The sequence below is a fragment of the Panthera uncia genome (assembly GCF_023721935.1).
Source record: "Panthera uncia isolate 11264 chromosome B3 unlocalized genomic scaffold, Puncia_PCG_1.0 HiC_scaffold_1, whole genome shotgun sequence".
Lineage (NCBI taxonomy): Eukaryota > Metazoa > Chordata > Mammalia > Carnivora > Felidae > Panthera > Panthera uncia.
In genome coordinates this window covers 111,822,015-111,845,548 of record NW_026057582.1, presented here as the reverse complement: position 1 = coordinate 111,845,548, position 23,534 = coordinate 111,822,015, and the positions used below count along the sequence as shown (strand labels likewise).

The following is a 23,534-nucleotide window of genomic DNA, read 5'->3' as shown; positions in this document are numbered from 1 at the left end:
AGAAGACAAGGAAGCCAGCTCGCCTGTGTGCGTGCCCACGTGTGTGCTGTGGGCGGGCACGTGGTCTCCTTTGCCTATCACACCTGCCCTTCAAATGGCCTCCCTCCCTCCTTCATCACTGCCCTCCTCCAAAAAATCTGCTCATCCTGACCTCCCCGTCTTGCTAACACATTTCCTGCGTGTTTACTCTGGCTGCCTAAGAGTTTCCCCCCGGGGACCCAGTGTGTCTGTCTCCTGACACACGCGAGGGGACTCCTCCCAGCATGGGGCATGGTCATCGGCTAAAGGCAGGCTTCAGAGTTTTGATCATAAAGGGAGTATTTGCCCACTTTTAAGAAAATAAAGAATCTAGAAATAGAACAGAATGTAGGAAATATAGAAAGGTGTGATGGAGAAAACAAAATCACTCATAATCCCACCACGTAGCAGTGATCAGCGTTAACATTTTAGGGTAGTTTTTTCATTTTTATTTTTGGCAGTCTCCCCCCCCCCCAACTGGCAACAGCCACCCATCTCTTTAGCGATAAGACAGTTTTACTGAGAGGCCACTGCCCTCCTCGCCCCACCCCCCACCCCCAAGGGCCAGCTCTGTGTTCACATCTCAGAAAAGGAAGAGCAATCGTTTCTGCTCTCGGGGAGCATGTGGCGGGGCTGAGGACAGAAGACTCATGCTGGATCTGCAAGGTGGGGGCAACACAGGGGGATCCTAGGAGAAGATCCTAGGAGAAGCCTCCTTGCTGCTCTTGCCCTTCGCCCCCTCCCCTTGCCCACCCCCACCTCCTGGATCTCTGTGCTAGGCCTATTTGGGGAGGAGGGAGAATCCTTAAAATCCTCATGAGAGGCCATGCCCTTAATGAGGGGGTGTTCGACTACCAGCCGCCTGCGCTGGTCAGGCTGGAAATAGTCATGCCTACGTTGAAGCCACTGTGTCCCCCCACCAGCTCCTCCTGTCATCCCGTTCTGTCAGAAACCCCAACCTGCATGCGTCTCCTGGCCTCTCATTCACCTAGTCCCCCTTGCCCCCTCAACTCTGCCCTTCCTTCTCTGTGAATTTTCCACCATGGTTTTCAGCACCAGGTAGGGGGGCCATTCTCTGATGGATGTTCTTGGGAGTCTTGGAGTCTTCAGGGTTTGGACAGGATAAGTTCCACCCCGATCATCCGAGGCCCTGTGAAAGCCTCATGGGTCTCAGTGAGCTGCCATTTCACACAGCTTCTGCTGGGCCACCTGTCACTCAGCTTTGTTCCCCAAGGCATGCGTTCGTTCATTCATTCACCTATCCATTCACACATTCGTCAGGACCTACCATGCAAAAGGCCCTGAACGCCCTGTGCCAAGTTCCGAGAGGTGCATAGACCACGAGATGGAAACACACACCATTTCATCGTGGTGTGATAAACACTATGCTAGGGCAACACATGCAAGGGGCACCTAACCAGATTTTGTAGGATACAAAGAAATGACGCCTCTGAGCCAAGGAGCCTGGGGTGGGCAGGGGCGGGGAGGAGAGACCCAGGCAGACGCCAGTGTGTAGGCAAGCCCTAGAGGACAGGAGGCGTAGTGTACATGGGGCACTGAAAGCTGCTGGTATGTCTGGAGCAGAGCGATGAGAGGAGGAAGGGTCATGAGACTCGGGGAGGAGGCAGAGTCCAGATCAGGATGGCCCCGGGGGGCAACGGTGAGGAACTTGGTTTAGCTGGGAGCGCAGAAGGCCTCTGGGCTTGGCAACACATGGAGAGTGGATTGGTGGCGGGATGTGGGCCCCACCCAGCACCCAGGAGCCCAGTTAAGGAGCCACGGGATAGGCCAGGTGGTGTGCTGCTGAGATTCTCTGAGTGGGTGGTCGGTGAGTGAGGGAGATGGAGGGTGTCTCCCAGGTTTCTAGACCGAGCGTTTGGATGGCTGGAGGAACACGCGCTGGGAGCACAAGGGTTTGGAGGAAGCTGTTTCCTCATACCTGGATGTGGCAAGAATGAGGTTCCTGCACAACATGCAGGTTTAAAGGGGTGGTTGGCAGGCGAACACGTGGGTGTGGAGCTTTAGAGAGAGGCCGAACAACGGAGGCCTTGGGAGTTGGTGAGGTCACCCTGGGACGGCGTGTAGAGAGAGAAGGGGCCGGGGCCCAGAGGAACAAAAGCACTTAAAGGTCTTGCAGAGGAAGAGGAGCCCCTTCAGGGGAAGGATAAAGAGAGGCCGAGAAAAGGGAGAAGGCCCAGCGGGGCGAGGGGCCTCCGCAGAGTGACCCGCAGCAAGGGTCAGCGAGGAACCGACCGCGAAGCACCCAGTGCTTTGGTCTGGGGGGCCGACAGGAGTGTGGGAAGTGAGGGAGAGGCGCCTCTTCCAGGAGGCTCATTTCTGAGGGGAGAAGAGATAAGGCAGCGGGGATCTGGAGTGGTTCCATTTTACTTTTTTTAATGAAGGGAGCTTAAGAGAACAAGCTGATGGGAAGGGATGGGTAGAGAGGGAGACCGAAGATACAGACAAGGGAGGGGTAACCTATGGGTCAGCATCCCTGGGGAGGGGGAGGGGATGGGTGTCAAGAGGCAGGTGGAGGAGTCACCGAAGCCTTTGGGACCGGAGGAGGGAGGTGGATGAGGGAGAGGCAAGCAGGGTAGGGGTCTGGCGGCAGAAAGAGAAAGGGGACATTCTGGTGGCTTCTCTTTTCTCTAAGAAGTAGAAGACGGTGTTCTCTGCTGAGATGGGCGGAAAAAGTAGTTTCAGAGCTTTGAGGAGAGGAGGTGATTTGAAATGGCTGCTGGAGGAGCAGGGTGGCGGGTGTTTCCTAGGGTCTCCTGGAGGGCTGGGCTGGTGGAGGGGAAGGCCGGCTGAGTATGGAAGCCTTGATGAGGAAAGTGAGGCACAGGAGCCGAGGTGCTTAAATATTTAGTAGGACGGGTCTGAGGTGGTGGGGTTTTCTGCAGTTTCGTGAAGCACGAAAAGGGTGAATGGTGGTCCCGAGCCAGGGTGTGACCTTGTGAAGTGGGTGCCAGAAGGACTGGGCGAGAAAGGTGGATGAGCTGGACCAGTATGTCTCAGGGGAGGAGAGGGGGCAGAGGGTTCTGTGACTCACGGTTCCTGGGACAGACACTAAGGAATAGACTTAGCATGACTGGCTAGGAGAGCTGGAGGGAAAGGGGGTTGGGGCGAGAGATGGAAGAACTGGGGACGGTGACATGGTCCATCCCACACTGCAGGAGCGGGTGACTGATGTGTGGTCATTAGAGTCAGGGCACCAAGCCACCGAGGAGCTGGGCGTTTGGGTTGATATACGGAGTAGAAGTCACCCAGGGCGATGGCAGGGTTTGGAGTGGAATGCGAGGTTGTGAACCAAGTGTCAGCACTGCCAGGGTCCCCGAGGGTGGCAGATGGATGTTGGCAGGATGGCCAGAAAATGACAGGATGCTCTCAAGATCTTGAAAACATTCCAGCGCCGGCAGGAAGTGGCACTTCGTGGAGTGGGGAGGATGCCGACCCCACCCCCGACGCTGAGGTGTGTGGCCCTGGGAGAGTGACGTCCTTAGGACACAGCGAAGGCTTGTTTAAGGGAAGCGCCGGAGGGGTCAGGAAGTAAAGAGGTGGAGGATGCAGGTGAAGAGAGCACAGGAGACAAGTTCAGTGAGGGGAGGAGAAGCAGAAGGAGGTACAGAGTTTGGGAGAGAGGAAAATACTACGAGCCAGATTGATATTTCTGTAGAGTAGTTAAAAGTGGGATTCTGGAGGCAGGCTCTTCGGGCTTCAATTCTTGACGCACCATCTATAGCAAACTTCTCAACTTGTGCCTTAGTCTCCTCATCTGTAAAATAGGCACAATCCTAGTATCTCCCTCGCGGAGTTTTTATGAGGATTAAATAAGATAATCCATATAAGGTATTCAGATGAGTGCCTGGCAAATAATAAGTCTCCAAAAAACACTGGCCCCTGGCCCCCTCCAGTTTCGTTGTCTTCACTGTCACGTGGGGCAGTCGTCTGTGCTGGGCCTGGAACACCAAGGGATGGCTTGGGAACCCAAGGGGTCTCCCCGCGGCCATCCCTGTCTCAGACACGAGGACTCCCGGATTTCTGGTTTCTGTGATTTGTTGGGAGGCAGAGAGGGGAGCCTGCTGAAAGGGGCAGGATGCGACAGCTGCTCCCAGGCACACAGCATGGCTACACAAACTTCCCGGAGGAGGAGGCAGTCAAACAGGGAAGGGATTTCACAAGCTGGGGGTTCAGGAGGCTGGGGTGGTTCTCAGGAGAAGGAGAAGTGAGAATGTGGATGGCGATAGAGCCAGGGGTCGGGTGTCCGGTGGCTACTGGGAAGGAAGCAGGAGAAGTAGGGCACAGGCGAGGCCAGATCTTGGAGCTTCAACTTTCTTCTGTAGTTGTGGGAGTCTGCTCAAGCTTGCAAGGAGTGATGTAATCATAATATCTGGGAAGATAACCCAGAGATCATGTGAGTTGGAAGGAAAGAGTGTGGAGGCTAGATCCAGGTAGGCAGCAGGGACATGGGTCCAGGTGAGGAGTAGTGAGGAACTGATCTAGAACAGAGCAGTCAAGGACAGATCCAGAAGCCATCGTAGAGGATGCTGGGCAAGACTTGTCACTGCATATGGGGCCTGCGGAAAAGAGAAAGCAGCTGAGGACAGCTTTGTGGTTTTAAGCCCAGGTGATTGAAATGCTGACTGTACCATTTAGTTCTGAGGAGGAAGATGCTGAGTTCAGCCTTGGACTTGGGTGCAGGAGCCAGCGGGCCCTCTAGGTGGCAGGTGGGAATGCAGGCCTGGCGCTAGGAGAGGTGTCTACACAGAGGGAGGGGGTAGAAGATGGGGCCCTGGGTGTGTCACTCACCGGGGAGAGAGCATGGGGACCCTGGCCTGCAGTCAGCATTGTCTGGGACAAGGCCCTTGCCCTCAGGGAGATGCAGCATTCTAGGAGGTCCAAAGCCAGGGCTCAGGCTGGGCTGAGGCTCCATCAGTGAGAGGTTGGAGAAGCCTGGAAGAAGTAGCCCTTCAGATGAATCCTGAAGGATGGAAAAGAATGTAATGGGCAAAACGCTGACACTCTTTCTTCCAGCTGGCAGGAGTCCCAGGGAATGTATGCAAACATGTGTGTATGAGGGAAAAATTAACAGGAGCACATAGATGAAACGTGTACAAAAATGTATTCAGGGGTGGGTGTGTGCATGTGCACGTGTGCAGGTATGTGCATGTGTGTGCATGTGCATGCATTTGTGTGCATGAGCATATGTGTTCACAGGCAAGCATGGGCATATGTGGGCAAGAGGAGGCTGAAGGAGGCCATCCCTGTTCGGCTTCTACTTCTCCTGCTCCCATTTTATTACCCTTCACTCCTCTCAGCCTCTAGGAAAGAAGAGGGCCCTTGGTCTGGTCCTTGAGTCTCTGCGTTCAGGATCAGGAGCCTCCTATCTTCGCTTCCCTCAGCTCCCTTGAGACCATCACCTTCCTCTCAGACCAAATGATGAAATGCTCCAGGTGTCAGTGTAAAAGGGCTGCTTGGCTTTTTGCCATCCCCCGTTCCTTCTGCACATGAGACCTCCTCCAAAGCTGGCCTTCGGGCCACATCCGCCTGCTGAGAGGCCACCTGCCTGCTTGGATGGCCAGGTGGGAAGGAAGGTCCAGGAATGAGGGAGGACAGGCCTGGGATCATGGGGCTGAAACCGCGGTGAGGTGTGTTGCTGGCCAGGGCTTCCTTTTATCTTTGAGAACACTGGGATACGGGAGGGTCCTCTGGCTTTGGAGAGAACAAGGCCTCTAGTGCAGGCATCTGCCAACTCCAGCATGTCTGAGTCTGGCTGTCCATGACTTCCCTGCCAGGGCTTGCCACACGCTACCATGGAGTGTGTACCCTGGATTGTGGAATTTAATTATGCATGACTCCAGGGGCAGTGAGGTGCTAGGGAAATAGGGGGCATCAAGCTCAAGGTTTTGGAAATGTTACTGTTCCTCCATGGACCTTAGTTTTCCCCTTTTACAGATTCACACAACTGTACCTGGTTGCTGATGACCAAGGTGCTTTTAATATTTGAAAGGTGTGCTACTTCCCCCACCTAGGAAGCACCTCAGAGGGCTCTGACATCAGGAGGATGGGTCTCCTCAAAACCTCTTCACAAGTCTCTCTTCTGCCTCTTTTTAAAATTTTCTTATTGAGGTTTAGCAGACATGCAATGTTATATTCCTTTCAGGTGTAGAACACAGTGATTCAACAATTCTATACATTATTCAGTGCTCACCACTATAAGTGTAGTCACCATCTGTCACCATATCTCTTCTCCTCTCTCGTCTACAAGAGAGGACCACACCTGCTGTGATAGGCTACCTCCCTAGTGTGATGCAGAGATGCCAGTAAGACTTGTTCCCTCCCTGCATCCCATTGAGGTGCCTAAAATCCTAAGCAGTCAGGCTCTCAAGTCCCCCAGACCTCTCTGAATCTCGTTCTTTTCCTCACTAGCTGTGTGGTCTTAGGTAGATATTTCTCTCTGAGCCTCAGTGTCATCATCTGCAAAATACAGATGTTAACAGCCACCTCAGTGCTGGTGTGGATTAAATGAAGTAATGCATGGAAAGCACAAAGCAAGCGCTTGATACATGTAAAATGTTTTGGAGGCTTTATGAATTCAGTCACTAAGGAGCCCCCGTAACAAAGCCCAGGGACATTAAGGAATCACTTGAGATGCTTCTAATCACTGGGGTTGGCAAGAAGAGGGGCCCAGGGAGCAGAGGATGCAGTGGGGAGGCTGTTGCAAACCGCCCCTGGCTGGACCAACAGAATGGGGCTCGCTGGCGCTGGGAGCTGTCCGTGGTGCTGAACCATTTCCTCACCCCTCGTCCAGCCCTGCTTTTGGATGTCTGTGGAATCATCTTGCAAGAGTAAGGAGAGGTCGTCTCTAAGGCCAAGGACAGGTTCCAAAGACCAGCTCCTCCAGGAACACTTTCTGGCCTCGCCCTTCTGGGCCACCAGGAGTTCACCTTCTCAGCTGCATGGGCTGCTGCCTGGGATGGTTTCTTACATCATTGCTCAACTTGTCTTCTAACTAAGCCTTGTGCTCTGTCTGACTGGACCATGAGCTCCCTGAGGTCAGGGCATCTGTCTGCCAAGGTAGATTGGTTCTGTTGTCTGACCGTTCGCAGAATATTGTGGTCCTTGACTTCCACTCCTGGATTCTCCCAGAATCATTCTAAGCTCCCTTCGACCCCCACCCCCAAGTAGATGCTTTGCTTTGGCTCTTCCTTGGAAGATTTCATCTTCCTCCCTCACCTCCCTCACCTCTCTCACCTCTTTCCTGTGAATTTGTTGCCTCACTTAGTGATACAGATAGGCATAGGCCAGAGCATTTTACAAACATCAATTCATTTCATTCTTACAACAATTCTGCCAGTTTGGTACTGTTATTATCCTCATTGAGCAGACAAGGAAACTGAAGCATGGAGAGATTAAGTGACTTGCTAGTAAATGATGGAACCAGGAATTGAACCCAGGTTGGCTGGCTCTGAAAGCCTTTCTTCCCACTATATTATGCTGCCTTTTGGGTAGTTCTGTGATGCTTCAGGATAGTGGTTTGTGGGGAGGAATGCTCCAGTATTCCGACCCCAGCCCAGATCAGGCACCGGAAATATCCCTTAGCATCTGGAAACTCACGATTGAAATAATTAGTCAGAATGCAAGGAAATGGTTGTTTTTCCCTCATGTAATTTGGTTTTATGAAGACCACTAAATGCAAACATTCTCCTGTTAATTACTGTCTCAAATTTGGTCTGTAATTGAGGGAACTAGAGCTGGGAAAAGTGTAGAAACCCGCTGGAGTGGCAGGCCTGCCCGAGTCAGCACTCCCAGCCGCTTTGCGCCCGCTCTGTTAATTTTAGAAACTCTTCTAGCCTGGATGTATTATTAGCTTTATGTACAGAGGGCCACAAGGCCCTCAGTAGTCTCTCTATGCCAGTTTTGTTTTGTTTTGTTTTTTTCCAAGAGATTAAATGAAAAGGAATGGTGGCCATGTGTATATAGGGGTGTTTCCATACTGTGTGTGTGAATGGGGATACCTGTTTGTGGCTTCTAATGAGCATCTGCAGCTGTCTTTGAATGACATGCATGAGGCTGTGTAGAGAGTATACACAGCTCAGGAACACCCCGTAGAAGCTGAAACCATTCTCTTGGGGCCCACGAGTCATTAGCAGGATGTGCTGTATTCTGTGTAGTGGGTGTGATGACTAGGGTGGGTTCTTGGGTCATAGATTGGGTTCTCCCAGATGGCATAGGGGTATTGGGGCTGGAGAAAGGGTGGTGGGTTGTAGAGCAAGGAAGGAGCTGAAGTTGACCTCTTGGCACTAGCCTTAGAATGAGAATATTTAGCCTGAGAGGCTCCTGACTTGAAGTCTTTTCTTGAGGCCCTAAATGGCATGGCTTTCAAAAGAGCTCTCCAAAGCTGCCTTTCCAGAAGCTGTGCTTCCCTAAGCTGTGTGTTGTGGGACAGCTGTCTTGCCCACCTTTAGTGAAGCAGGCCCTACCCTCTCCTTGACTCATAGCACCATTTTGCATTTGGCAAAGGAACCATTTTGCTGGGAAGTAATATTTTTCCAAACCTGGAACTCTTCTGGCAGGAGCACTTTGGACCCTCTGAAGACTTGAGGAAAGCTTGTCTTTTTGTCTCCCACTCCCTCCTGGCTTTCATGTAGTTGAGAATTAAAGATGGCTGAAAGGTTATTTCTCTTGGGGGAGAACATGCTTATTTCTTCCTGACTTAATACCTTTATCTATCATCGTGTAACTGTCTAAATTAATAGCAGAGGGAAATAGCTGGGCAGTGCAAGTGTTAGATCTTGGGGCCAGCCCTAGGGTGGCTGGTACTCGGGCAGGGTCCCTGGGATTGATTGATCACACCTTCTGGACATGGGTCTGTGCCTATCTGTGCTGTCTGCACACTCCAAAGGGGCTCCTGATGAACCAGGTGGCTTCACCCTGAGGGGCCCTCCCCACCTCCCGCAGGAAACACTTGCAGTTGCTTTGACGCATTAGGAGAAATGATACTCTAAAGCCCCCACTGATCTCACTCCATTGCATCGAGTGGCACCTCACTGGTACCTGAAATCCCCTTATTAACACTTCCTGCCCTTGAAGATTTCACTGTCCTTCCCTAACCCTGTGTTAGGATGCAACCCTCTGAGAAGAGAGATGGTCAGACATTTTCTGGCAATAAGAAATAGCCTAAAGGGGGACCCCAGAAAGTCAGTGTGGGTGAGGGCCAGTTCAGAATTATAGAACAAAGCATTGAGGCTCCATCCCTGATTGCACAGTGAAGAAATGGGGCCCAGAGCAGGGAGGCCACCTGCTTGATGTCACACAGCATGTCAATGACAGAGCTGGGACTGGATCCCAAGCATCCTTCCACCCAGACACTTGCTGTGTGTCTGGACCTCCCCTGCTCTCTGGTCATGGTCTGTAGCATGTCTGCCTGCCAGCCTGTCTCAGACCACAGCTGACCCTCAGGGAGAATGGAGCAGCTAAGCCTGAGCCTGGGGTGTTGTGGGGCGAGCTACTCCTGCTGCTAAAATAACTCTGCACTTCTCTCTGGACATCATCGTTGTGGTTTGCTTTTCAGCCTGAATCCCACTGGGGAGTGGGGATGGGGTCGGGGGAGCAGACAGAGGGGCAGGCAGAGGGTATCCTTAGTGAAGGAAGAGCCTTTCTATGCCAATCTCCATATCTTCCCCTGGTACCCATGTGCATTTCTCACCCAGTGACTCAGAACCTCCCGAGACTTCCTTCTTCAATGTTTGCTGTCCCTTGGAGTTTTCTCCCATAGTCTGTAACTCATTCTGTCTGTCCTCCTGGCGACTGACCCCTGTGTCTCTGGGCAGATTTTATTGGGACCTGACCATGCTGCTGCTGATGGTTGGAAACCTAATCATCATTCCCGTGGGCATCACCTTCTTCAAGGATGAGAACACCACACCCTGGATCGTCTTCAATGTGGTGTCGGACACGTTCTTCCTCATCGACTTGGTCCTCAACTTCCGCACAGGGATTGTGGTGGAGGACAACACAGAGATCATCCTGGATCCGCAGCGGATTAAGATGAAGTACCTCAAAAGCTGGTTCGTGGTAGATTTCATCTCGTCCATCCCTGTGGACTACATTTTCCTCATCGTGGAGACACGCATTGACTCAGAGGTCTATAAGACTGCCCGGGCCTTGCGCATTGTCCGCTTCACCAAGATCCTCAGCCTCCTGCGCCTCTTGCGTCTCTCCCGCCTCATTCGATATATTCATCAATGGGAAGAGGTGAGTGGTCAGACCCAAACATCTTGGGGGAAGGGGTATCTTACCCCCAGGGGGAGTAAGGGGCCCCCAGGTAATCTCAGATAGTTGGATTTGGGCTGTCAGATTTTAGCAGGCACATCTGCTCCGAGAGGACAAATAGTAGTAATTTCTTGACCTCTTATGTGCTAGATACTGTAAAACTCACTTTACAGGCAGTATCCCATTGAAGTCTCTAACAACTGTAGAGAGTATCATATAGGTACATCGTTTTTTACATAAGGAAACCGAGAGGCAGAAAGTTTAAGGGATTTATATCAAGTCACAGAATCAGTAATTGATGAACCTGGATTCCAAAGCCTGCACTGTTAACCATTGGACTATATTGTAGGAAATGCAAACTCATGAGCTGGCAGGGGCCAGGCAGGGAACGCGGATGGGTGAAAAGGGCCAGCTGAAGGCAGTAGAGAGTGTGGTAGACTGGGGAAAACTGAAGAAAACATTTTCTGTCTGCCTCTACTCTGCTCTGGCCACTTGTTGCCAAGTGAGAAAGGGCCCAGGGTTGCTAGATCTATAGGTTGACCATGGGATGCAGAAATCTGGATTTTTGTGCAAATTTTGTAGGCAACTCTATTAGGTATCCTGGGAGTTCTTCTGGAGCAGACCCTGAGGTGAGGATTTGCATGAAAGTGGCTTTTCTCTCAGTGGGGTTGAGGTGGGGAGTGTTTCCAGGAATCATCTGGTGGGGGACTAAGGAAGAGGGACACATGAAAGAAGGAAGGAGGCCAAACAAGGGTGACATCAAGCAAAGTCCCATGGGGAGTTCTGGGGACAGCATACCTCACACCTCTTACCTCACACCTCTGAGTTGTCCCAGTCAGGGCAAAGAAGTTGGAGTTTTTATATCCCCTTGCCTGTCTGTCATTAGTTCAGGGTACTTCCTGCGCTCAGTGCTAGCAGGCGAAGCGGCTTCCAGCAGCCTGGGGCAGGTCTCCGACAAAGAGCCGCAGGTGCTAGCCATAGGGAGTAAAAAGCTCCGAGGAGACTGGAGTTGTGTGTGCACAAACTGTAAAGGGATCCTAGGGGCTGTGGGCAGAGCACTGGCTACAGAAACTAAATAAAAAATTGTAAAAGGACTGGGTGTAAAAAAACACTGTTCTGAACAAACCTAACTCAGCCATGGGCTGAATGCAGTCATCTGTGGGAAGGACAAGAGGAGGGCTATGGGCTGGCGTTTGAGAAAAAGCAGGTGACCTTGCAAGCGCTTCTGTCTGTGTCTGCCACCATCCACCTTACACCTTTTGGCGGCGGCGGCAGGCAGGCCAGCCTGGAAGTGTCAGGGCGGAGGTAGGCATACTCTGTGAGGCTGCCCACCTTGGGGTCTGGAGCAGGCTGTAGCCTGGGGAAGCTTCTACAGAGACGTATTTTTTGCCGTGGCTCACTGCTGGTCTTCTGGTCTCCAGGACCCCTCTGCTTGGTTGGACAGAAGCTCCTATGCTCAGGACACAAAGCCCCCACCCCACCCCACCCCAGCAACAGCCTGGGCCCTGGGCAAATAGCACACATGGCTGATGGTTAGGGCACTGGCAGATTGAGGTCGGGGGTGTCATGAACACCTGTGCTGCAGAAGTGCCTACACCGGCCTGGCAGCATCCCTGCATGGCAGAAATTTTCCTTGCCTAGGAAAATTTGCATTATTCCTGCTGACAGAGGAGGGGCAATGACTTGCCCAAGGTCATGCGGCAGGCCTCTGGAAGAGCTGGAGCAGAACCCAGTTAGCTCTCTTGACTCCCAGCAATGAGAAATCTGGTGCAGTGAACGGCCACAGGGCTTTACACTTCTCAGACCTGAATGAAGATCCTGGCTCCACACTGCCTGGCTCTGTGACCTTGGTGCCACCTTGCCTCCCTGAGCCTCAATCTCTTATCTGCAAAGTGGGTCTAATCCTCACTGGATTGCCTTGAGAATTAAATGGGATGATATTTACCAAATGCTTAGCACAAAGCCTGGTGAACTATCTGATAAATGCCCCTCCCCAATCACTTGTCTTAATAATCCTCTATACCTCTATGGGAGGGGTTGCTTTTCTCAAATACTTTCTAACCCTTATCTTATTGGCTCGCCAAACCTATCTGGCAAGGCAAGCCAGGCAAGATTTATTATTCCTGTTTGTCAGCGAGGACAGGGGTCAGAAGAGTCAGCTGCCCCAGTGTTAGGGTCTTGGACCTGGGCCTCCTGATTCCGGGCTCCATGCACTCCCTGCGTTCTTAGGTCACCTGAATGCGGGGTGACTTTGATTCTGTTACCTGTCCCTCTGTTAGGGATGACTCCCAGCCGAGATTGGGAAGGCAGGCAGCGGAGCGGGTCGATGGGTGGCGTGAGGGGTTCTGTGTGACAGGTCGGGTTTGAGGTAACCATGGGACATCCAGCTATGGAGAGATGTTGGCATGTGGGGCTGAGCTCAGGCCTGACAGGGGACAGTGCCGGGCAGGGGGAGGGGACGGTGGCTGGGCCCCTTTGAGTGGCTGCGGAGGAAGAATGGAAGCATATTTCCTAGAATGCCCTAACAGGCTCGTCCAAGTCGAAATACTGGACCACGCTGGTTCCCTCAGTCCCTAAGACACCACCACACCCCGACCTTCTGTTTGTCTTGAACTTACAGCTAAACTGTCATTAAAAGCAGAGAAATAGCCACTCTGTGCCTTCTCTGGCATTGGTTCATGTCTCCAGGCCCCTGCCCCCTGGAAGCCATCCTTACTCCTTCCTCATGCCTGGGCCCTGAGGGCCATGATATCTGGGGAGAAGTGGCAGAATGGCCAGGGGCTCAGCAGGATGAGCCTGAGAATAGAAACTAAGTGCTTCTTTACTGTCCCTGCACCATGCGTCCTGGGAGCTCTGTCCAGGGCTTCTGTCCCTGCTGCCTCTCTGGGCTATCCAGAACTGGTCAGGCAGGCTCTTGCCCTGGCCCTTTCCTGGGGCAGACAGAGGCCCCAGGAGGCCTCAGGTCAGGGCTCTGAACTAGAAGTTGGTACTCAATCTTGTGGGCAGAAGGGAGATCCCAGGAGGCCAGATGGATGACTCCCCACCCCCTCCACATACACTGTTATCTTGCCTATCAGCTGGGGAGGAAATTGCTTTGAGCTGGCTTCTGCCGGGCACACCGCCCAACCAAGGGCTCCCATTGGACCCCTGGGATTGAATTGGGTTTTCCCAGCTGGTCCCAGAAACCCTGTCTCCACATCCTCAATAGCCTGCCCCAGTCCTCGGGCTTCTAGCCTCAACTTGGCCTGGAGGCAAGAGCAGGGAGACCCTTGAGGTCCCAGGTCTACATGAAACATGGGAAAGGAGGTATTTGGTAGAGAAAACCCTGCTCTGTCTCCTCCTCTAACTCCATATGTGACTCTCTTTCCTTTTCTAGGCTTCACTTTCCCCAACCGTCAGGTGTGCTCTGATAGTCTAGGAGGTGGGAGCTTGGTCCCCACTCCAGCCTCTGTCGGCAAGGATTGTGTTAGCTGATCCTGAGGACATGGTCTTCAGCCCCGGGTGGCAGGTAGAATGGTAGCCACCTGTGAAGAGGAAATAACCCCTGGTGAAGCTGTAAGATGCTAGACTCCTGACCCCCAGGCTTCAGCCCCCCATCAGACAGTTCTCTAGTGGTATTAGCAGGTGTTGGGAGTTAGGGGAGGGGGAGGTCCTGGCAGGTGACAGCCACCCTCTCAGAGGATGCCAGCCTCTGCCTCCATCCCAGGCGATCTAGGTCAGCATCCTCCACCCAAGCCTCTCCCAGCCAAGCCTCTTCCCTCCCTCTGAGGTGTGAGCTTGTTACAGGCACAGAGGCTATTGTTAGAAACCTTGGTCGCCCCCCCTCCGGATGTTCCCCTGCAGGCCCTGCACCCCAGCAACCCATCCCAGAATCCTCTTCTTTCCGTCAGGAGCAGGGAAGCCATCCTGGGGAGGAAGGCTGGAGGCAGGAGGCTGGGCCAAGGCCGAGCCTCCTGATGAGTCTCCTCTCCCATGGGCCTCAATTTTTCTATCTTCTGGAATCAAGGAGTGGTCCTCGGGGCAGGGGGTTGGCCCTCTCTATGCGCCCCAGGAAGGGGCTCAGCATGACCCTCAGTTTGGGCACCTCCAGGCTCTTCCCGGGATACACATGCAGCAGCCATCCTCTCAGGCCTGGGATTGCTGACCTCAGTGTGGCCACTGGTCCCTGCGACACAAGGAGAAGTTATTCTTTTTCCCTGAGGAGAAGACGAGTCCCTGGGAGGGAACTCAACTAGGCCCCAAGAAGAGGCCTTGGCAGAAACTCCAGTTTCTGGTCTCTCCCCAGGACTGAGAAATCAACTCTGTCTTTGAAGGCTGGGGAAGAGAGGGAAGGAAAGGAACCAACATGCATTTAGTACCTACTGTGTACCAGCTGTGGACATCATCTCTCCTTATCCCCAAGACAGCCCTGGGAGCTGGCAGTTATTGACCCATTGCACAGATAAGGAAACTCATCTGTGATGAGAAGGGGTTGGCCGAGGTAGAGGACATGTCGCTCTGTCTCCACACTGTGGCCAGAAGATACGGAGCCTCCCCCAAGTGCCCTGCGGGGCACAGAGAGCAAGCTGCCCAGGCTGCCCACCCAGCAAGCCTTGCAGGGCCTGGAAATGAAGTACTCAACCCCCACGGTCAGAACCAACATCGTAAACGGGGGTTTTAATGAGGTACAAAGAGCAAAACAAATATTTGTGTAGTGCAGCTGACTTGCGGGTGGCCTGTGGCTCCAGCCCACAGCAGGGACACACAAGTGTTCAGCAGCCTCTCCCAGCAACGTCCAGCCTTCCTCTCGGCAACCACGCCTGGGTGCCGTAGTGTCGGGGCCAGGGCGAGTGACCTCACCACCTGGGTGCCCTCCTAGCCTGAATGGATGTACCCCCGACCCAACTCTTGGCAGGAAGCTCAGATTTTGCCACGTTGGTGCAGTCAGCCACAATACCCCTCACCCCACTGAAAACTCCCACCCTCCCACCGCTTCCCAGCACCCTCCCTGCCTCCCCATGGGCCTTCCCTACATCCACATGCTTCTTCAGCCTGACACTGGCACCACCACCACCACTGTGCTCTGTGCAGGACACATGAGCCTGTGCCCACCTGCAGGAAAAGGCACCATTTTCTTCCCGCAAGGTCAGAGGCAGGCTGCACCTGCCCAGAGTGGGGCCTTTCCCTAACACCACCATATACACGTGTGGCAGCCCTGATCGCAATCATCCCATCACTGTCATCATCACCTTCACCTTTACCCTTGTCACTAAGCACTTCTCAGTTCCTGAGGTCATACCATGTGTTCTGCCATATTCGTTGCTGAGGTCGCGATAAAGCCAAAGCTAGACAAGCACCTGATCCTGGAAGAAAATTCGCCACGAAGGAACAAAAAACATAGATGATGCCAAAGGAAAAGAAAGTACTGCATTAAAACGTGCCAACCCTGATACTTCTGTCTCTGAGGCCCAGAGTGATTCATGTAGAGGAAAGTTTACAGGGGCTGCCCCAGTCTGGGATGCTTTCTTTCTTTCTTTTTTTTCTTTTTCTTTTTCTTTTTCTTTTCTTTTTCCTTTTCTTTTCTTTTCTCTTCTCTCTTTTCTCTTCTTTTCTTTTTCTTTTTTTTTTTTTTTGAGCGAGAGAGAGAGGGAGGAGAAGTGGGGGAGGGGCAGAGGGAGAGAGAGGATCATGGAGCCCAATGTGGGACTTGATCCCATGACCATGAGATCATGACCTGAGCCGAAATCAAGAACTGGCGGCCTAACCGACTGAGCCACCCAGGCACCCCTGGGACGCTTTCTAAAAGGGGTCCAAGGCTTCCTTCAGCTCAAGTACTGTTTTATATACCACATACTATATAGTCTATACTCTGCAGCATATACTACATAGTACTCTATCCCCTAGACACCATAGGTACCGTCCAGCTCAGGCTGTCATAACAGAATACCGCAGACGTCAGGGCTTAAACAACAAACAGTGATTTCCTGAAGTTCTGGAGGTTGGAGAGCAGACCAGGGTGCCAGTGTGGTTGGGTTCTGCCTAAGGCCCTCGTCCTGGTTTGTGGATGGTCACCTTCTTGCTATGTCCTCACAGGGTGGAGAGAGATCCTCCTTCTCATGTCTCTTCTTCTAAGGGCCCTGACCCCATTCATAAGGGTGCCACTTTAAGGACCTAATCACCTTCGAAAGACCCCATCGCAGTGGGGATTCGGGCCTCAACATATGAATTTCACAGGGACACAGACATCTAGTCTGTAGCAGCTGGGAAATGAAGGAGCTTCGTAATAATGACCCCACCTGTGTTGTGTTCAGGGCCCAAAGGACTTTCTTAGCCAGTTTAATTTCTCTAGCAACCTTGAGCAATGGGGGGCAGATGCCTGGCTCGTCTTAGCTGAGGGGAGGCTAAGATGTGGTGGGACGTGAGGGCAGGTGCTGGCCATTTCTGAGACTGGATGGTCCCACGTCACTTGCCAGCCTCTGAGTCTGGAGAGCTGGTGGCATCCTGGTCAACTGAGACTTTGAAAGTTTAGTGACTTGCCCAAGGTCATAGAGCTGTTGTATTCACCTAAGCACGGAAGGGCCGGGAGGGGCATCTCCCCTCAGAGCCCAGGATGTGGTGCTGGTATTCAGGAGCTGCGGGGAACGGTGGGGAGAGGCTGAGGAGCTTCCTGGGCTCGGGATCCAGGTCCCAGGGCACAGCTGGCAGTGGACCGATGGCCAGAGGCACCGGTGTCGTGCTCAGGCCTGCTCCACCTCTGAGACCCCAGTCCCAAGCCGCCCTGCCTGGTCACTAGTGCCTGCCACTCCTTACGCTAATGTATCAGTTTGACTGGGAGCTGGCACACTGAGGACTGGGGGCCGGTTTGGGGCCCCCTTGGGGCCAGGCTGCAGCACACACGGCTCTGTCTGTGCACTGGGCTGCGGAGGCGAGATGCCGGGGTGTTCCGGCTAGCCCTGGGTCCTGCTTGTGTGAATCCAGCCACATCACTCAGCCACTTGGGGTCTGAGTTGTCTCACCTGCCAAACAGAGCCACCGAAAACAGTCCCTCCCTCACCAGGCCAACCTACTAATCTGCAGGCAGCCCTGGTATCTTCAGATAATGCCTCTTCCGCTGCCGCCACGACTTTGGCAAATCCCTTTACTTCTCTGAGCCTTGGTGTAAAATGGATTAATGATATTTTCAGCAAAGGGTGAGTTTAAGTGAGGTGGTGGCTGTGGGACCATGTGCCCACACTCAGGTGTGGTGTCACTGTCCCTCTGTCACCGGGGCCATGGGGGTGGTGCGGCACCACCCTCCACCAGCCGTTCCAAGGTCCGCTTCCTCCTGAAAAGGCTCCACAGCCTTTCAGCTGGAATATCCAGAGTCATGCGACTAAAGGAGCCACAGGCGGGCACAACCCTGGAGATGAGGGACAAGTAGGATTCATGTTTGGCTTTTCAGAACCTAGACCCAAACTAGGCCCACATTTCAGAAGGGGAAACTGAGGTCGCTAGTATCAGAATATCCTGCCGCCAGCTACCAAAGTCTACCCCATGCTGCCCCCAGAGCCTCCCAGGCCAGAGGCAAGGCCAGAACTTCCTGAGACCTCCTTCCAGACTTCCTTCCATCTCTCCGTCCCCCCACTGCCCTGTCAGCATGGTGAGCCCTGTTGAAACCAGACGAAGCAGCAGCTCTGGAAGGAGGGTGGTGGGCGGGGGGTGCTGGGCTGATGTGCCCACCCTGGCCCCGCCCACCCATGCTTCAGCCTCTCACTAGAAGCCATGAGAGTGGGGATGCATGGGTGCCACTGGGCTGGGGTTGAGGGGGCTGTACTTTATTTTGTTTTTATGTTTTTTAATTTAATCTATTTTTGAGGGGGGGAGAGAGAGAATGAGTGGGGGAGAGAGAAAGAGAGAGAGGGGAAGAGAGGAATCCCAAGCAGGCTCCGCATTATTAGCGCAGAGCCTGGTGAGGGGCTCGAACCCACGAACTGTGAGATCCTGACCTGAGCTGAAATCCAGAGTCGGACGCTTAACTGACTGAGCCACCCAGGCGGAGAGTGCTGTGCTTTATTAAACCATACGGGAGAGCATTACTACGACCACATATTAACTAATCATAAAGATTAATTATTAACCACTTATCAATTAATAATGGTTTGCAATTTATAGAACACTTCTATAGCCAGTACCAAGCACTTTATATGTATAATTTAATCCTTTTGACAATCCATCCAGGTAAGAATTTTTATTGCCATTTTCCAGATGAGAAGGCATGTTCAGAGAGGTTCAGGGACTTTCTCAAGGTCACACAGCTAGGAATGGGGTGGAAGTGGGCCTGGGATCAAGGTCTGTGTGAACTTGGAGTGTCTGTGCTGCTTCTCCTTCAGTTCCGTGGCTGTCTTAAGCAGAGCCCACTGCCCCTGGTAGGTCCTCAGCGTCTAGTGGCAGATTTAGGGAAGCACCATGACCCTGGCCAGACTGCAGACTCTGGTCCCCGGAGGAGGCTCATGCTGGCTCTGGCTTTCTCCCTGTTGTCTTCACGGCCTAGGCAAGCAGATGAAGCAGCTTCTCTGCACCCTTTGGGGTCTATGGGGCTCCGGATGCCCTCCCTTCGCATATCGGCCTGGATAGCTGAACTTCCCGTGGGAGGCCACCACAACCCAGGAGGCATCCCTCTGGGGCCCTACAGCCTGCCGTGTGCTTCCGGCTCCCCGCCTGACACCTTCCCACCCTTGCCACAGCCTGCACCTGCACCCAGCCCGGTGCTCTGCCAAGTCCACGTGGAGCGGCGCCCACAAGCAGCTGCAGGGGCGAGCTGAGACCCCTCCTGACCGCCCACCTATCCAGGCCAATTTCTTGCCCTCTGCCTACAGATCTTCCACATGACCTACGACCTGGCCAGCGCTGTGGTGCGCATAGTAAATCTCATCGGCATGATGCTCCTGCTCTGCCACTGGGACGGCTGCCTGCAGTTCCTGGTGCCCATGCTGCAGGACTTCCCCGACGACTGCTGGGTGTCCATCAACAACATGGTGGTGAGCGTGCGGCTCAGCTCTCCCGCTGGGCGTTGGGAAGAGGGGAGCCAGCGAGGCACAGGTGGGCAGAGTAGGTCTAGGGCTTGGGACTCCCGAGCCCCCACAGGTAGGATCCTGGGGCGCCAGCCTGGTGCCCAAGGGCGCATGGATCTAGCCGGTATCCATCTGTCCCAGAGCGCTGGGCTGCGTAAGGTTACCTGTGCCTTCTTACAGCATCCAGTGTGGCTGGGAGCTTCGTGTTCGTCCCAACTTCACCCAGGGAGACGAAACCTTGGCCTTTCTCAGACTATATCAAGAGTGGCAAAGCTGGGCTGGGGGCTCCTGTCCTACCTCTGCTCCCCAGAGGCAGACTAGTCCTAAAAGCGGAACCCAAGAAAAGAGAAACCTATGAAGGACGCTGTTGGCAATGCCCGGACTCCCAGATCACACAGGGCCTCCTTCTGCTCCAGCAGCTGAGCTGGGCTGTCCCCTGCCCCCCATTCCTCCCCCGCCGCCAGATACACACCTGCTGCTCATAGGTGGGGTCCTCAGCTGGGAAGACTTACCACCTCCCTACCACCAACCCTGTGGTGGGTGAGGGAAGATGGAATTGGGGCTGGGAAGCCATAGCATAGAGTCAGTCCCCCAGCCTCCCATGGACAGATTGGGCACCAGGCGGAGTGGGGACCCCCTGGACCTGTGAGCATTTCTGTGGGTCTGGCGAACCCCTGCCTCCCTCCTCCAGTCAGTTGGTTTGGTCTGTTGGCAAATCCCCAGGGCCCCAGGGGACAAAAAACCAGCTTTGAAAGAGGTGAAAGAGACCCTGAGGCATCTTTCAGCATCAAATAGGCCTTTACAAAACAGCCTTTTGATGAGCTAAGTGTAAATGAATCGGCCATATGGATTGAATTTCCTGGTCCCCAGAGGTTCTGCAGTAAGGCCAGAAGCCCTGACTGAGAGGCAGCTGGGGGCCACCCCGGTTCCCCAGGCCCGGACCACAGGCCAGCACCCCTGGATCAGCCCCGCTGACCTCCCAACCTGGTCTGGACTGAGAACCACCAGACCAGCTCAGCTTTGTCTAGGACCGTTCTGAGTGACCTTGAACACGGCACGCAGCTCCTGTGCCTTTCTCTGGGTGCTAAGAACAGCCTGGTGACCGTGGAAGGGTTTGGGGCTCTGGGCAGGGGCTCTGCGGGTTCCGCACTAGGTCATGCACACTGTTGCTCACACACTCCCTGTGTGAACAGGGAGGCGCTGGGGAGCTGGCAGGTGCTGGGGTTCATCTGGCAGCTTCCTCTTTTGGGACAGTTTCCTCTGTGTGAGGGTGACAGGCCCACACATGCACTCAATTCAGGAGATGGCCCTTCTGCGCCCAGCATTCCCACACAGAGACTTCCTTGAGACACTGGCTGGCTTTGGAGACAAAAATAGCCAAGAGCCTCTCTCGCTCCCTTTCTCCCTTCTCCTGCCCCCAAGCATTGTGTGTTCCAGACAGTCCACCTCCCGATGGGGGAGGACAACTAGTGGCCTCAGCCCTGGACTGATTCTGGCGGGGCTCACCCAGGAGGCGAGTTAGCTCCGCGGCGCCTAAACTTTGCTCACCCAAAACGAGGGCAGTGTTTTTGGCTCAGGCTGCCAGAGCTTGTCCCCCCAGGGGAAGTGTATCTGGTTTTATAATTGAGGTCAGTGGGGAAATGGGCTTCACTTGGCAGTCATTTGGTTGGGGGATAGGGCTATTTCAGCAAGCAGAGGACAGCAGGGTGGCTCGGCCTGGAGCCTTGGGCTGCTGGGTGGGGGAGGGGCTCCAGGCTGCCCCATGGGGGCTGAGAGGCTGGCTCCCCTCCCTTTGCTGGGGCTGCCGGTCTGATCCCTGTCCCTGATAGCAAGGGAAAGGCCCAATTCGGGGACTCACTGTCACCACAGGTTGCCAGCGTGGACCTCCTGTCCCTCACCCAAGGCTTTCAGCCAACAGCCAGGTTGGAAGCCCAGGGCTCACACACTGGGAAAGAGTTAGGTTGACGAGCAGAAGGTGGCAAGGATCTTTCTAGGTGCTAATGAGAGGACGGGCCATTCACTACCCACCCCACAATCTGTCCACAGAACAACTCCTGGGGAAAGCAGTATTCCTATGCCCTCTTCAAGGCCATGAGCCACATGCTGTGCATTGGGTACGGACGGCAGGCACCTGTAGGCATGTCGGACGTCTGGCTCACCATGCTCAGCATGATTGTGGGCGCCACCTGCTACGCCATGTTCATCGGCCACGCCACCGCCCTCATCCAGTCCCTGGACTCCTCCCGGCGCCAGTACCAGGAAAAGGTAGGTCAGAAAGCTGTGGTTCATCCTGGGCGCTCTCGAGAGAACCTAACCATTGGTTCCCAGGGAGCACAGGCTGGCAGCCAGTGGGTCCCCACCAGGCCCCCCACGTGTTCTGTCCTCTACCATCATCTGGCTTTGCCTGTTAACTTTTTAGTTTGCTTCCTGTTCGTGGAACAAATTCCTACAATAAACAACCCCGCACATTGTTTCCGGTTGCCAAATCCATATCTCAGCCCATTAAATTGACGTTCACCAGTGCCCTCTGCGTTGCTAAAGCCAATAGCTCCTTTGGGTCCTCATCTCGCCCAGCTTGTCAGTGGCATTAGACAGTTACCTCTCCCTCCCTGGCTTCGCACTTGGTTTCCGTAAGCGTACACCCTCGGTTTTCCTCCTCCCTCTCTGGCCGATTCTGCTGCTCTCCTTGGCTGGCGTGTTTTCTCAGTTGTCACACATTGGGTCCCTGGTGGCTCAGGCCTTGCTCTCTACTCCTCCCTGTCTTCCGTCTTCCTCAGTGCTACCCCCGCCACCATGCTCTGCGGCCACCTCTGTGCAGTGGGGCCCAAATGATATAACCAGCTGTCGGTGGAGCGTGGGCATGTCCCTTCACATCTCTGCACCCCATTTTCTCATCTGTAAGATGGGGACATTAGAAGGGGTCAGTCATAACATGGCATTTACGAGGAGTGAATGGTACCTGCCAACCACTAAGACTGTGTTAGCACAGAGCAAGCCATTCAATATTTATTGGCCAAGTGGACTCCGTCCCCCATCTTCTACTCCATCTTCTACGTGGCAGGTAGAGCAGGCATTTAAAAAAGGTAAAGCTGATCACATCACCCTGCTTAAAACTTGTTACAGTCTTCATGTTACTCCTACATGCAGAGGAACTCTGAGGTGTGTTTCCTCAGCCTGGCATTTAAGGGGCATAATCTGGCCCCTGCCCTTCCTTTTTTTGTTTTTTTAATGTTTTTATTTTATTTATTTATTTTAAATGTTTATTCATTTATTTTTGAGAGAGAATGAGCACAAGCAGGGGAGGGGCAGAGAGAGAGAGGGAGACACAGAATCTGAAGCAGGCTCCAGGCTCTGAGCTGTCAGCACAGAGCCCGATGCGGGGCTCGAACCCACGAACTGTCAAATCATGACCTGAGCCGAAGTCAGATGCTTAACCAACTGAGCCACCCAGGCACCCCTATTTATTTTATTTTTGAGAGAGAGAGAGAAAGAGAGAGTGTGATTGTGTGGGGGAGGGGCAGAGAGGGAGGGAGAGAGAGAATCCCCCTGATGCAGGGCTCGATCCCATGACCTGAGCTGAAATCAAGAGCTGGATGCTCAACCAGCTAAGCCATCTGGGCACCCCTGGCCCCTGCCCTTCTCATGCCCAGATCAAGCCATGGGCCCACAGCCCTTTATTCCAGCCACGCCAGAGCCTTACACATGTCCTGCCACAGGGCCTTGGCTCAAACACTAGCCTGGAACTCTCCTCTCTCCTTTTCACCTGACCATTTCTCCACCTCTCAGCCTGCACTTGGCCTCTGTGGTGAGCCTTCCGTGACCCCACCCATCATGTGACCCCACCATGCCCTCTAATTCCCTTTCACCACACTTGGTACGCCTGCCATTGCTTAATTAATCTGTGTGATCAGTTGTTTAGCATCCCCTCTTCCCTATCCAGGCTGTGGCTCTGTGAGGGCAGGACCCAGGTCTCTCCATCCCCATTGAATTCACAGTGTCAGGCACATGGCAGGGCTCAGTATGTATGGATTAACTGGCTGCCTGCCTGCTCCGGGTGCTGTCCTTTGGTGGGGTGACCGAGAGATGGCGGCCCAGGTCCCATGCTGCCAAAAGGAGAGCTCAGAAGAGCCTGCAGAGCCAGGGCAGGGTGGGAGGGTCAGTTTGGGAAGGCAGAGGAAGGAGAAGGTAGAAGAGTAGAATTCTAGGCCAGTC

General features: G+C 53.7%; 1 protein-coding gene across 1 annotated transcript in view; it reads left to right on the top strand.

Moving 5' to 3' along the window:
* The window catches only part of HCN4 (hyperpolarization activated cyclic nucleotide gated potassium channel 4), a 45,088-nt gene that overhangs the window by 14,798 nt on the left and 6,756 nt on the right, over nucleotides 1–23,534 (top strand). Inside the window, exons 2-4 of the mRNA XM_049613840.1 lie at nucleotides 9,852–10,275; nucleotides 19,128–19,289; nucleotides 21,369–21,587. Coding sequence (XP_049469797.1) covers nucleotides 9,852–10,275; nucleotides 19,128–19,289; nucleotides 21,369–21,587 — 805 coding nt within the window. The remainder of the gene's footprint in view (nucleotides 1–9,851; nucleotides 10,276–19,127; nucleotides 19,290–21,368; nucleotides 21,588–23,534) is intronic.